A 14348-nucleotide genomic window follows, 5' to 3' on the forward strand; every position below is an offset into this window, starting at 1 on the left:
CTCCAAAGTACCTTGCTTTCATGCAGGTAGCTTTTATCACAGTGAAGAGGATTATTAGCTTTATTGCTCCTGCTACCATTGCTGAAAATTATCGTTCTTATGGGGATGGTTCTCAGAGAGGCAACAGTAGCTAACTGCAAGCTGGGCACTGACAAGCTCTCCTCTAATGCATATTGCAGAGCAGAGGATGAAAAAAATAAATCTCCCCAGGCTTCAGCTCTGCCAAAACTTCCCTTCACGGTTATTCAAATTCCACACTTCATTTCCAGACCATGAAAGGAGCAATAAAACCTAGGTTTGTCTTGCCTTTTCTTACTGTGGAATATTTCGCTCTCCACAATGGGATACTGTAGAATTTCAATAATTTATATTTCAAAAGCATCAAACTGAGATCTGGTTTTCTTAGCCACTCTCCTGATGGAAGTAATCCCTGTTCTCAAAGAGCTTAAAACTGCAAAGGCATAAAGCTTGAGTGAAATCAGGAAACGAACAAAAGAGCGGGATGGAAAAAACAGGCACTACTTGCATAGAATAGGTGAAGCTACAGTCGTCAGGCTGTTAGCACAGCTCACCACCTACTTAGCTAATTCTGTTAATGGCATTTTTCCATATTCATTACTGCAGGCAAGGAGTTTTAATGAGGATAAGGTGATATGAATGAATTTCAGATTGTGAACTGATTTAGCCAAGTTTTCTGGTTTTGCACCATTACCATATGATGTCTTCTACGAAGACGGAGAGCACAAAGCAGTGACAGACTTTTGCGTGTGTGTACCAAAATGGCTGTACCAAAACGGCTGTACCAAAACAACCAGCATATGGAATTACACCATTCCAAGAGCATAGTTAAGAATAGAAAACTTTCAAACCAAAAAGATGAAGCTCAGATTTTCACTGCATTTCTTCCTGGGCAGGAAGGGGGCAGAGGAAAGAGGGGTCACTTCAGTTGTGGCCCAAGGCAAATAAGCTAAAAAGTCCTGATTTTCTTTCAGCAAGAAGGACAGTAGACAAGGCCTCCCTCCCAGCTGCTTCCCATGGCTTCATTTTGAACCAGATTCTGAACACTTTCATTCTCAGCATTGCCCTCAGCTCCAGCCTGGCTGGTCAAACAGCATCCATCAGTAGACGCAAACACCTCAGCTCCTGAAAAGATATTTTCAGCACACACTGCTCCATACACATGCTGCCCCACCAGAACAACAGAACAGCAAACTCTCACACTGGTTAGTGTTTTGCTCGCTTAGTGTGTTACTTACTGCTGGAGACCTAGGGTTTGCACACAGATTTCAGCTTCTCTTTCAGAGGCAAGGCTTTCCATTGCCAAAGGGGAAGAAGGAGCCTGCAAACCTAAGGCTGATCAGCCTACCAAGGAAAGTAACAAATGCAAACACCCAGCAAGCTCTCGGAGTAACTTGTGCAGTGCCACAAAGGCACACGCTGCTGCTGACCCCTGCAGACACAGCTCTACCGCATGCCATGACACCTCGCACATGCACACACAGCACACAGTGCTGACTCCTGGCAACTCTGCCACTGATACCAGCTCATAGCATCGCGTGTTCAGTCACACCGGCACCGCCTTATGGCCGGGGACAGAGGGAGTGATGTGATACAGTGCGTGGAGAGGCACAGCGGTGGCTCAGGTGTGCAGCATCCACACATACCCCACACACGCAAAGCACTCGACACGCACGTCCTCTTACTGTGTCCAGCTCTGTACTGTGTTCAGCTCTGGGGAGGGACATCGATCTGCTTGAGGGAGTCTAGAGGAGGCCATGAAGATGATCAGAGGCACCTCTCCTATGGAGATTGGCTGAGAGAGTTGGGCTGCTTCAGCCTGGAGAAGAGAAGGCTCCAAGGAGACCTTGTGACAGTCTTACAGTGCCTAAAGGGGCCTACAAGAAATCTAGGAAGGGACTTTTTACAAGGACATGGAAGGATAGGACAAATGGGAATGGCTTTAAACTGTCAGAGGGTAGATTTAGATTAGATATTAGAAAGAAATTCTTCACTGTGAGGGTGACAAGACACTGGCACAGGGTGCCCAGAGAAGCTGTGGCTGCCCCATCCCTGGCAATGTTCAAGGCCAGGTTGGACACGGCTTGGAGCAACCTGCTCTAGTGGAAGGTGTCCCTGCCCGTGGCAGGGGGTTGGAACTAGATGAGCCTTAAGGTCCCTTCCAACACAAACCAGTCTATGAACCTATTATCCTCCCCACTCGCAGCCACAAACCACCATCCTGGGAAGGCCACTGGGCACAGCAAGAACCATCTCCCCACAGTGGTCCTTATACCTACATGCAACTCCCCCAGCGCAGCAACGACACACAGAGAATCAACAAAACCACACCAAAACAACACAACTCGATGGTGGTACACGAGGAAACCACCACAGCCCACCAACCACACGTGCAGAACCAGACAGACACGGCTCACGTACATCGACATGGAAACGCATGAATGCAAGAGGAATACTCAGATACACAGACAAGTGCACGCGGTGAGGAGACACGAACTCCCTGTATGTACAAACTTCTCCATGCAGAGATACGTCTCTATATACCCACTACAGGTGTACCCAGCGTGCGGACATGCGTGTGGACACACAGGCGGACAGACGTGCGCGCACGCATGTGTACACACGCACGTGTGCACACGCACAGACACACGCACCCCATCACACCCTCTTGTCCGAGGCCCGGACGCGCGCGTGCACGGCTGCGGGGACACGGGCGCTGCGCGGGAGCGCGCCCGGATAACGCGGACACCCGCACGCACACGCCGCGAGGGAAGGAGGCAGAGGAGCGAGAGGCGGAAGAGGAAGGGGGAGAGGCGGGACGGTCGCCCCCCCTTCCGGCGGCCCAGGCCGGTCCCTCGGCTCGGCCCGGCCCGGCCGGCAGGTAAGAGCCGCTCGACGCGGGAGGTGGGGGGAACGCGGGCCGGGGAGGCCCGGAGGGCTCCGGATCTGCACTGACACACTGCCGGGCCCGAGTGACAGGGTCACACGCACACACCTGGTGCCCTCCCCGGCGTGCAGAGCCGGGCACGGTCACGCGTGGTTACACGTCCACGCACAGATCCACGCGTAAGGTTAAAACAGCCCCTTCACAGCGTGAGCGCAGGAAAACACGCCAGCGGCTCCTGCGAGGTGCGTAACACCTCCTGTAGCAGCTGCAGGTAGCACTGTGTGTGCAGCAAAACGCGTCCCGTGAGCACAGAACGGCGGCTCTTCCCCAGGTCCCGTACGCGTGCAGCCTGCCTGCTCACCAGGACCCCGGCACAGCCTGCTGTGCTCGCTGACCGCAGAACCATGGAATGGGTTGGGTTGGAAAGGACCTTAAAGCTCATCCAGTTCCAACCCCCTGCCATGGGCAGGGACACCTTCCACTAGACCAGGTTGCTCCAAGCCCTGTCCAGCCTGGCCTTGAACACTGTCAGAGATGGGGCAACCACAGCATCTCTGGGCAACCTGTGCCAGTCTCACCACCTTCATAGCTTTGTATTGACTGCTAAAAGTAAGTCTGTCCCAGGCTTCAACCTGTCCCCATGCTCAGACTGTTTATTCACAGGTAGGTCATTTTACTTGTTCCTGGGACAGCACTCCTTAGAATCATAAATAGTTCCTCATCCTTGCTGAGGAAAGAGCGTGCAAACCCAAGGTTGAGCAGCCTTCTCCATGTATATGTACGCATATGGATGTGTGTTTACAGTGTCGCACATGTATATATTTATAGAGTGGAGTCACATTCTTCCCTAGGCAAAAGAGGTTGCACTCCTGCCAGCTCCTGTGGTATCACATGTTAGGTTTCCTGTATCAACTTTTGCTTTCCCTGTACTTGCTGCCTTTTAAACACAGAATACCAAAAATACAGATAATACTCCACGGTTTGCTCTTTATTTCTAAAGTTTTTGCAGATGTTAAAAACCAGCCGATTTCTGATACTTTAAACAAAATGCAGATAATGGTCACGTGCACCAAAATTGCCACAGGGAATCCATGAACTGGGGAAAAATAGGGGAAAAAATATAGTGGAAGAAATGCCTCAAAGATTAGTCTTTGATTTCAAACACTGGTGTATTTTGAAGCTTGTTTTGAAAGCTTATAGGTCAGGTTGGATGGTCTAGTGGAAGGTGTCCCTGCCCATGACAGGGGGTTGGAACTAGATGGTCTTTAAGGCCCCTTCCAACCCAAACCAGTCTATGATTCTATAGCTTCATGAGTACAATGCCAGCACAGATGCCTGTAACAATTTATTTAGATTTCAATTTGCATGTGGGGATCTTAGGCCTATGAATCTGTTGCTTATTTTACAGTCCATGTGTTGCAGGCAAGTCTTATCTGTGTCTCTTCCTTTCTCTTTTTCCCCACTATATTTTTTCATCATTCAAGAAGAAAAGTATCATTATTGGTGTTTTTATTGAATGGTCCTGGTGAAATGGCACTTAGGTGTATGCTTTCTGCATGTAAGAAATAGAAATAGTTTTGATAACTGGAAAAAATCAGCTCGCTATAAATATGAATATGCCACCCTAAAGTTAGTGTTTGTGAAAAACTGGTAAAGGCAATCAATACTTTAAATGTCTGATAAAACAGATTTAAAATTAAGGCACTGTTTTCACTTTGAAGCATGTCTGAATCAGTAGAACTTGAGCTTAAATGACAGTGAAGACACTTTAAAAATTAAGAAAATAAGGTTACTGAAATCATATCAGTGCTGAATCCATTTAAGAGCAATTAGCAGCTGGGCTGCTTCCACAATGACGCTTGGAAAACTGGGAAAAATACACAATTGTGCTATGAGAAGCAAGTTGCATGCTGGCTATAGAGGTGTTTTCAAACCTGGGATAAACCATATTTTCAAGTATAGTAACAGTTACTTCATCATGTTTCAGTGCCAAGGTGAAGACTTTTCATGGCAGTCTTACACTGTATGGTCAAGGCTTTGAAATTCCAAAATCTGAAAGCATTGAAGAGTCAGACTGTAGATGCCAGGATGGCTGCTGATGGACATTGCACAAACTGCCACTTGATTCGCTATATGATTAAGGTGGTTCTGAATTCATGTGGTTTAAATGAAGCACTTTCCAAAGATGATTATCGGAACCAGGAAGAAAGTCCTAGTGTGAGATACTTCCTGAAAAAAACGTGGACTGAACATTAAACGCGTGAAATGCCTTTTTATTTGACAGCATGTTCTCCCTCTTAACTATTGGCTTATCTCTATACACAAAAAACGTGTAAGAGTGGATACTCCTGTGAGGAGAAATGAACTAGAAGTATGGGATTCTTTAAAGGAGTCCAGGCTCTAATTTTAACTTACTGAAGATAACATCAACTCTTCATAAATTTTGTTCTTTTGTCAGATTTTCTCTCTAGGTTTAAAGCCCTCTGTTACTGTAAAATTACTGTTGGTTGCTCACTGTGTATAGTAACACCATTGCATCTTTTTGAAACAGTAGTTTTAAGGGCTAGGGTTTACTGAACTGGCGTCAAGTCTTTCTAATGTAACTAGAAGAATCTGACTGATGGGGGTAACTTGTTTTGTCTTCTTCCCTGCCTTCTCAGAATGACTGCCTTTTGCGTCATGAAACTTCTATGTCAAGCAACCAGAAACGAGCATAGATACGCAAAAAGATTCTGTGGTACTCTTCTGACACAAACACAACAGAAGAGGGTCTTCTCTCCGTTCTGGATGGTGGTGTCTGACCCTACAAAGTCAGTGGTGTTTGGACTTACACAAGCATTTTGTACAGCTGAAAAATCTCCCAAGGAACTGAAAAGAAAAACGGCATTTGGAAGTGTTGGGCGAAGAATTCCCTATCGGATATTGCACGTCATCAACCAGGATGGAGAGAGCTTAGGAAACATGCACCGAGCAGAGGCACTCAAACTTATGGATCAACATGACCTGAAACTAGTTCTCCTTCGTGAGAATGTAGAACCTCCTGTATATAGACTAATGACTGGGCAGCAGATTCACGAAGAACAGATGAAACGTGCAGAGAAGAAAAAATCAAGTGCAAACCCAGGTATGTACATTGTCAACACTGCAGCACTGACAAATGTTGCATTAGAAGTGGTTTCAGCAGATGAAATCCTCTTACTTGCATTTGTATAAATCCAAAGCAATATCACTGCAGTCCACACTATTAAGGATTTGCAGTGGTGAAGATAACATTTTGGCTTAGACTAGTTTTCCATAGAGAAGCCTTCTGTTGCCTTCTCAGGATTTACTGTTTTGGCACCTTCTGGCTTTTAAAAAAATATTTATGTTTAAGTGACTATAACTGGACTCTGGTTCCATGACCCTCACCCAAGTCCTGTTCCTTTGAGGCACAAAATGACAGGCAGTTTTTACAAACTGAGCACGAGATACAACTATATAATTACAAAGGTTTGTCACCAGTAGTCACAAAACATTCTTTCCCTAGCTTGCTGCTACGAAGACAAAGTCTGGAACCTTTTCTTGTACAGAGAAAGAGAACAACTTTTATGTTGAACACTTCTCAGCATTCTTTAAGTCAGCCTGCTCCAGCAGTTTAATAAACTGAGTTTGGCAAGTAGGTTTTAGAAAAGGCATCTGACCTTGTACCCTCTTCTCTTATCCTCAGGCTGACAAAAGTATCTGTGCTTTGGGTAGAGTTCTGATTTTAGAGGAGAGCACTATCGCGGTAGTGACTTTTTCTGTTCAAGAAGCTACAAAAAGATTATTCAAATGATAACTACTTAAGAGAAATCTTTAAGGAGGGAGAGAGCTCAATTGTTCAAATGTAATTCAAGGCATCATACTTTCAGTTGAATATTGTGCTTTACCATTCAAGAAAATGAGTTTCAGATTAAGAGCTCTCTAACTTTAAGAGCTTTTACATTCAGCTATACTATGTGCAGAATGTAGTAGTTTGCACACAGTCTTCAAATCCAGATCCAGCACTTAGCTGTTTATGTTAGACCTGCATTGTGGGTGGTATGAACAAAACTGTAATTAAAATAAAAAATACTCTAAGCCTTCTGACCCTGAAGAGACTTCCCCGTGCTTCAAACATGCACTCAGTCTCCCAATTACACAGTGAGTGCAAGATATCAAGTAGCCACCTTCCAAGGTGGGAGTGGTGCCTGCTGAGACAATGAAATTTAGATGCTCTGTGTATGAGAAAGCAGCACAGGGCAGGGGAGTTAAGCAGACAAAGCTCCATAAGCTGTTGAAAGACAGCTACTAATAAAGGTTTGTCAGCTATTAAGCCAACACAGTTTTAGTTCTGTTTTAAACAGGGATGGTTCAGAAGGAGTTATCCTTTTCTTCAACTATTGCCAAGAACGACTTGGACACCAAGACTAAACAGATAGCCCAGTGGATTGAAAAGAAATACCATGTTAAAATTACAATCCGGCAAGCGAAGGATAGCAATGCAGACATGGTAAGTGCACTCCTGAAAGCTGGACCAACCAGTTTCATTACATAGCTGTACTTGAATTAATTTCCCCGATTCAGTACTGCCATGGGTTTTTAATGCATCATGTACTGCTAAAAATAAGTGAAGGTCTAGGTCCCATTAAAGGAATGGTTGCCCCACCATCAGCTGCTTCTGTTCAAGCACTGCAGTTCTAGGAAAGTAGTCCCATAGAGACAATTCAAACACCATGCTTTAAGAGTACAGTTACAATACTGGCTTTGACAGCAGAGTCTAAGCAGTTCCTACACCTTTGTAGCCCCACCTTATTAATTGTGCTGGTGAAATTTCCCTGTCAATGCCTTAAGCCAGCTCACTCGCTGAAAAGTTTAACAGTAAGGTTTAAAAAAATTCTACTGGTATTTTGCTGGATTATTTCACTAATAGAAGTGTTGCTCTGATGATGCATTTGTGCAATGGTGGCTAACGTTAGTTGTGAAAAACTACTGGGATGGTGTTCCAAGACTGGAAAAGTAAACATCTATAAATAAGCTGGGGAGCTGGTGGCAACTTACTCAGTAGTATAACTGCAGCTTGTCTGAGACTTGTCTTCATTGTCATTTGCACAAGTGGCTTTTTTATAAAGATTCCATGTAAGAATTTGTTTTCTTTTTTTCCTTTTAATATATGCAGTGAATTAGGTTTCCCTGATGATCTTTACTAAATTTCTGGAAGAAAATTGTCATATCAGTTCATCCAAAAGGAACAAAAACCTTTCATAGAAGTTGAATTCACAGGGAAAGGGCAACAGGAAGAACTGGATATCCAGATTTATGTCCTTAAATTTAAAAGCTTAATTATGAGCTTAAGAGTTCAGCTTGTTGTATGAATGCACTGTATCAGCGAGTTCAATACTACCAGGTTCTGCTGACCTTAGAACAATACTGCCCCTTAAGAGGAAAGCCCCGTAATAATATGCCCAACTCTAGTGGAAGAGGAGGGTGGGGATGAGTCAGATGCAGTCCACTTTCATGAACATCTTCAAACAGCAAAACCAGGATGAATCAAGAATTCAGCCTACGTGTTAGGAAATGGCTTGATTCCTCTGGTAACTTTCCTAAACCTGCTCACGAGTAAAGAACAAATTAGGAAAGGAGAAGCTGAACTACTCAAACTGTGACTGGCAACTAGCTCATTTCAGCTAATAGCTAAACCACAAGCAGGAGATCGTGTCATTACAGACAGCCTGAATTATTTTTCTATCTGTGTTTGTGCACTTAATCCTATTTTTCTCCTTCTTTTTAGTTCACGCTTTTTGATCAGATTTTGGAGACTGTGTCTGATAAAGCCACTTACCTTTCCAAGCCAAAAGTTACTAGAGAAGGAGTGAGTACCTGTATTTTGAGACACATGTCTGACAAAGAGCTGAAAGCGTACCAGAAGATGGAAAAACAGAGAAACAGTACAGAAAAGAAAGATGAAGATCTGAAGTCAAATGAGTTGCATCCGTGACTTTATAAAAAGGTATAAACAATCTCTTATTTAAAAACAAACACAACCCTATAAATTTAATAAAATTATTGTTGAACTTTACACTGATTATTCCATGAAGAATGTCGTCTCAGTCCACCTTTACTGCAGAGTCAGAATTTCAACAGTTGGTATTTCACTTTCCATGGGCTTATCCATTGTCTTGCTTTGTGTCACAACAGCATCCTTCCCTGGCTGTGTTTTAGGAGGAATGTAGCCGCTCAGACGAGAGGCTAAGCTCCTCTTAGGACGAGAACGCTTTGTCTGGCAGAAATAAATGCATAATTAGCAACTTGACATACCTATGGAACAAAGTCTACTAATGTGGTGGGGAAAGAAGAAATCAATGAATAGGCCAGCACCGCATCATTTAAAGGAGCTTCGGAATTAAGAATCTCCCAAATTAAGTAGATAGCTGGCCTGCTTTCCTTCTTGAAGTCCTATTCTGAAACACATAATGTTTACTCTCCTCTGAAGTGACAGGGTATGGTTGAGAGTACTTTTTTCAAGAGTACAACTTACTTTCAAGTTCAGCTTTTTCTTTTCAGGATCGTGTACAACTGCGTGCCTTGCTAGGCTCTGCTGCAGTTATAAGGAACAGGAAAAAAAGTTAGGTTTATCATTTCGGATTATGTGATCCAGATTAGAACAGTGTAAAAAATACATACCTTCATTGCAAATGTTCTTCCACAGCCTGGATAATCACAAGAGAATGGTTTTTTCTCCTCATGAAAAGAGAGGATGTGGCTTTGAAGGTTAAATACAGTTGTGTAAGTTCTCCCACAACCTTCTTTTGGGCATCTGCAGACCTCCCTCTCGGCAGCATGTGTTTTTTGATGCTGCTTGAGGTAATCTTTCCTTTTAAAAGTTTTGTTACACTCACTGCAAACAAGTGTGTCTGAGTGGGAGAGAGACAGGCAAAGTGTAAATTAATAGCTTCTTACAGAAGCTCAGAATCAAACCTTAGTAGTCCTCTAGAACAATGCTAAAATCCACACAAAATGCAAGGAACTCAGATTGGAAGAGAATAATGCAGTATGAATTATCCAGATCCAAAATCCTACATTGTACAAGTTCTCATTAACTTGATCACAAAGCAAAGTTAGTACACTGAGCAGCATTTCCAGCAGTTAAAGGTCCAGCCAGAGCGACAACCGTTTTACCAATAAAGTGTTAGTAAACAAGTTCGTCTGGACACAGTGACAAGTTGATGAAATGAGTTCAGCACGAACTCCTCAAATTAGCAGTTTGTTTCCTATTTGTATCAAAAGTTCAGTTTTGTTTACTAAATCATTTGGAGTTTACCTGCATGACTTTCTTTATTATGTTTCAGAAGCTCTGACCAAGTTTTTCCAGTATATGAGCAGTTTTCTTTCTTGCATGCATAGCCTGTTGGACAGGACAGATGTTTACAATCACAAAGGTTCTGGCAAACAGAGTCCAGTTTTTCAAGGGGGAACTCCACTTCTAGCATTTGAAAATTAAAGGCCAGCATTCCTCCTGCCATACTGCAACCAACAGAAATTAGAACACTAGAACATACTAACAAACTGTTTTAAGGAAGAAACCTTGTATCACTCACACAAGTTGTCCAGAGAGACTGTGGAATCCCTACCCCCAGAACCATTCAAAACTTGACTGGCTGCAGTCCTCAGCAACCTGGTCTAACTGACGCCACCTTGAGCAGGGAGTTGGACCAGGTGACCTCCAGACCCCCAGAGGTCCTTTCCAACCTAAATGATTTTATGAGAATCTATTCTTGCTTCAGTAAAACTATTTCCTCACCAGCCACTCATTTTCACTCAGATTAAAATAACTGTAATAATATTACTATTAAAATATTTATATTACATATTAAACCAGGATCTTGACCATACAGTAATATTCCAGTCTAAAGAGACTCTACCATTCTGTCAGGCAGACAGAATGTTTTTTAAATGAACCACAGAAAGTCAATACTATTTAAATCCCAGGACTGGAAAGATCAAACAACTATGAACAAGTCCCTGTCTTAAGAAAGGAACACAGTACAAATCACAGCTTTTTGCATACCCTTCCTAGTCCCCTGGGTTTGTTGTTTTTTTTCTAGCATTGGAAAGCAGGTTAGCTGTCAATCGTACTGAAAGAATGGACAGGAGGGTAGCAGGATTAGCTCAAACATACATGACCACCTCCTGACAATTCCACTTAAACACCTTTCTCATAGGTACATTAATAACTTCAAACAATGCAAGTCTACATGGTTTTGCCAAGGCTCCATAGGAAATCTGTTGGAGAACTGGCAACTGATCGTAACCTCTGGAGGTCTAGGCTAGCGCCTTAACCATTAGCGCATCTCCAGAAGATGGATTATGGACAAGGAGGCACATTAGGAAAATAAATTACTGAAGGCATCCCAAGCTCTGTTCAGCCTGCCACAAGTATACTGTAACTGCACATTGCAACGCCTTGCAACTGTATCCCACCTGACTATTCAAAAGTGGTGTTCTTGTTTTGTGGGACTGGATCACTAGGCCCAGAACACTTTCATGTCTCTTGTACATCCCTGCATACTCTCTGTACTGGAAGAAGTCCTTTTTCCTTTGCTAAAACGTAACTGAAGCAAGAAGAAAAACTGTATTACCTTCATGTATCTTTTCGTGGCGCTTTAGATGACTTGGGGTAGAAAAGCACTTTCCACATCCTTCATTATTACATCTAGGTATAAAATACACTGGTTTAATTTCTTTCACTGCATCCGCATATTTTTTGTTCTTAAGTCAAGAACATTTAAAGTGGACAAAATAATTCAAGTTTCCCCTTGCCTAAAGATCTGTTCTGTGTGCCCTCCCCTGCCTTGTAAAAGTAAATTCCGTAATACGTTTGTAATAGAGGACTCTGATCCCCTCAAGAGTGAAATTATAGTACAATTTCCATACATACAGCAAGTTAAGCTTTAGCTAAAGAATCAAGCCTTATATCATCCCTACACAGTAGGCTCTTCAAAGATAAAAGAGAAATAGAAAGTGGAGGGTTTAAGTGGTTTGTACAGATCTAGCAGAGCAGCGACAGTATTTTTGTGCCTGTCACACAGCCATACTAGTGCACTTCACTTAAGTGGAACACTCCTGTTAAGTGTGTTCCACCTGTAAGAAACACAAGACTAAACTTTGCTTTCATCAGATCTATACTAATGTGTCCTGTAAAGAATGGAATCATAGATTCACAGCTTCTCAGATTGGTGTCCAAGCCTCTCACCCTTTTTAAGCTACTACTCGCTTCAGTGTTAGCCACGTCACTCCTTTTTACTGGAAAACAGAAGTAGCTGCATCTTTCATTCCGCTGCAAGCTCTTATGCTTGTATTTCAGATTGTGTGAACTAGAAACTAGGGGTCTTTTTGTTTATTTTTTTCTGTGAACCTGTAATAAACCCATAGAAAACATCCGGAACGCGAAGTTGCAGAGCACCAAGAAACACAGACTACTGAGCAAAGAGCTTGCACAAGAAATGTGCTTGCAGCCATGACTACAAATCCATTCCAGTTTTGGTTTTATTGCTTTTTTTAAATGCTACATTAATGAAAAGGTTGAGAAGAGGCTCCTGTTTTCATCTGCGGTGTTTATGGAATTGTTAAAATTCATTATTAAAATTACTGAAGTTCATTATTAAAATTATCCACCTACTTGAAGGGAGGGTCATTGGTGTGGTAACACTGATGAACTTTAAGTTGTTGGTGTTTCCTGAAAGACTCGTTACAGCCTTCAAAGTCGCACTATTTAGGAAATTAAGTTATCATTAGAGGCCAAATAATGAAAGCCCAGTCCACATGCATTTGCTGAAATCCCAATCACAGTATTTGAACTCATACAAGTACTGCATAATAACAAGTTGAAGTATTTCACTAGATACACAAAGAGGAGCTTGTTTAGTCTCCACTTTGTAGTATCAAAGGTAATTACTCACCACATATTGCCTTTTCTGATTCTGATGCTTGCGCTCAACATGCTTCTTTAAGTTTGATTTTGTTCTGAATTTCTCATTGCAGCCATCAGCTGTGCACCTACAAATGAACTACATTATTACCACTCCCAAACAGTGATACTGTTACAGATACAGATACAGAAATTGCTGGACAAGAAGAATACACAAAGAATAACTGAAAGTCAACCCAAACATAAAAATTTGCCTTAACAACACAAAAAGACAGGCTAAGTTACAATCAAAAGCCACAGGAAAATACATTAGAAGAGATTTTTAATAAAGCATGCAGGAATTCCTAGCTCCTAATCCATGACATACAGCGATTAAAAGCTTAGTAACAGGAAATAACTGCCCTTCCTTCTTTGAATTCCGTATTGTTGGGAGAGATCTGCCCGTTTCTATTACGGATCTCGGCCAGATAGGAGGCTTTAGGCTGCTGTTTCCCACAGATCTCACCCTGTGTGCGCACTGTTAGGCAGCACTCATGGTACCAGAGCTAGGTGTGCATGGTCTGCACTACCCACACATCAGTTTCAACTCCACTTCCCTAAGGACAAGCGTAATCCGTTTTAAGATGTAAAAAACGCGGCCTTACTCGAACGGCTTTTCCCCGGTGTGCGTAAGAATGTGTCGAGCGCGATGGAAGTCTCTGGTGAAGCCTTTACCGCAGCCGTCGTAAGGGCAAACATACGGCCTCTGAGATCGGAGCGGGAGAGGAGGAGGAGGGAGTGCCGGTCAGAGGCGGCAGAACACCGCGACGGGCCTCGCCTGCTTGCGGGAGGCTCCTTCGGCAGCACACACCCACCCCTGGGGCTGCGGGTACCCCAGGGGGTGCACCGGGCTGCCCGGCCGCGACCCGCCCCAGCGCGGCGCCCCTCACCCCAGCCGCGCTAACCCTCCCTCTGCGGCCGCGGGGAGCCCCAGGCGGGGCCCGTCCCGGCTCACCTCGCCCGTGTGCCGGCAGAGGTGCGCGTCCAACTTCCAGCCCTTGTTAAAGGCAGCGTCGCAGCCCGGGAAGGAGCAGATGAAGGGGCGGGCGCGGGGCGCGCTTCCGCCGCCCTCCGGCGCGCTCCCCGCCGCCCCGTCTCCGGCCATGCAGCACGGCACATGACGGCGCGCCGGCCGCGGGGCGGGGCGCGGCGCTGGCGCAGGCGCCGTCGGTCGGTGGGGTTCGGGGGTCATGGCGATGCTGACACAGGGCCGCGAGCGGAGCGTCCCTGGCGCGGTCCTGCCTGGCCCGCGTCCGCTGAGCGGCCGTGAGCGCTGCGCAGCGCCGCGGCCTCCCCACCTCTCCGAGCAGCCCGCAGCCGCGGTGCCTTCTGTTACCTCATGCGCCAGGCGCAGCCCCCGCTGCTACCCGGTGTGGGGCTCTCACACGCCACAGGACAGCCGGTGGTGCAGGGATCCAAAAGGTCCAACTCGGGGTCCTTCCACGGGACAGCCGTACAGGGCTTTAGGGACGAACGGGC

The 14348-nt window shown here is 44.6% G+C and overlaps 2 protein-coding genes across 5 annotated transcripts; one reads left to right on the forward strand and one right to left on the reverse strand.

Moving 5' to 3' along the window:
• The first annotated feature begins 2638 nt into the window (after positions 1 to 2638).
• Positions 2639 to 8981, forward strand: MTIF3 (mitochondrial translational initiation factor 3). 4 transcript variants are annotated; one of them, XM_030476871.1, is made up of 5 exons: positions 2661 to 2899; positions 4893 to 5047; positions 5566 to 6029; positions 7270 to 7415; positions 8694 to 8981. In XM_030476871.1, exons 3-5 carry the CDS (start codon positions 5567 to 5569, stop codon positions 8898 to 8900), a joined length of 816 nt encoding a protein of 271 aa, XP_030332731.1. In that variant the 5' UTR covers positions 2661 to 2899; positions 4893 to 5047; position 5566; the 3' UTR covers positions 8901 to 8981. The 4 variants fall into 4 exon arrangements, with proteins under 4 accessions (XP_030332730.1, XP_030332731.1, XP_030332732.1 ...); XM_030476872.1 differs by lacking the exon at positions 4893 to 5047 and adding an exon at positions 6334 to 6342 and having other exon boundaries at positions 2759 to 2899; positions 5566 to 6017; positions 7267 to 7415; XM_030476870.1 differs by lacking the exon at positions 4893 to 5047 and having other exon boundaries at positions 2639 to 2899.
• On the reverse strand, positions 8880 to 14026 carry GTF3A (general transcription factor IIIA). The gene is made up of 9 exons (XM_030476868.1): positions 13825 to 14026; positions 13475 to 13575; positions 12862 to 12958; positions 12582 to 12670; positions 11542 to 11615; positions 10224 to 10307; positions 9587 to 9816; positions 9441 to 9500; positions 8880 to 9182 (listed from the first exon to the last, which is right to left on the reverse strand). Exons 1-9 carry the CDS (start codon positions 13972 to 13974, stop codon positions 9021 to 9023), a joined length of 1047 nt encoding a protein of 348 aa, XP_030332728.1. The 5' UTR covers positions 13975 to 14026; the 3' UTR covers positions 8880 to 9020.
• Positions 14027 to 14348: the final 322 nt, after the last annotated feature.

The sequence above is a fragment of the Strigops habroptila genome, chromosome 2 (genome assembly GCF_004027225.2).
Source record: "Strigops habroptila isolate Jane chromosome 2, bStrHab1.2.pri, whole genome shotgun sequence".
Classification (NCBI taxonomy): Eukaryota; Metazoa; Chordata; class Aves; order Psittaciformes; family Psittacidae; genus Strigops; species Strigops habroptila.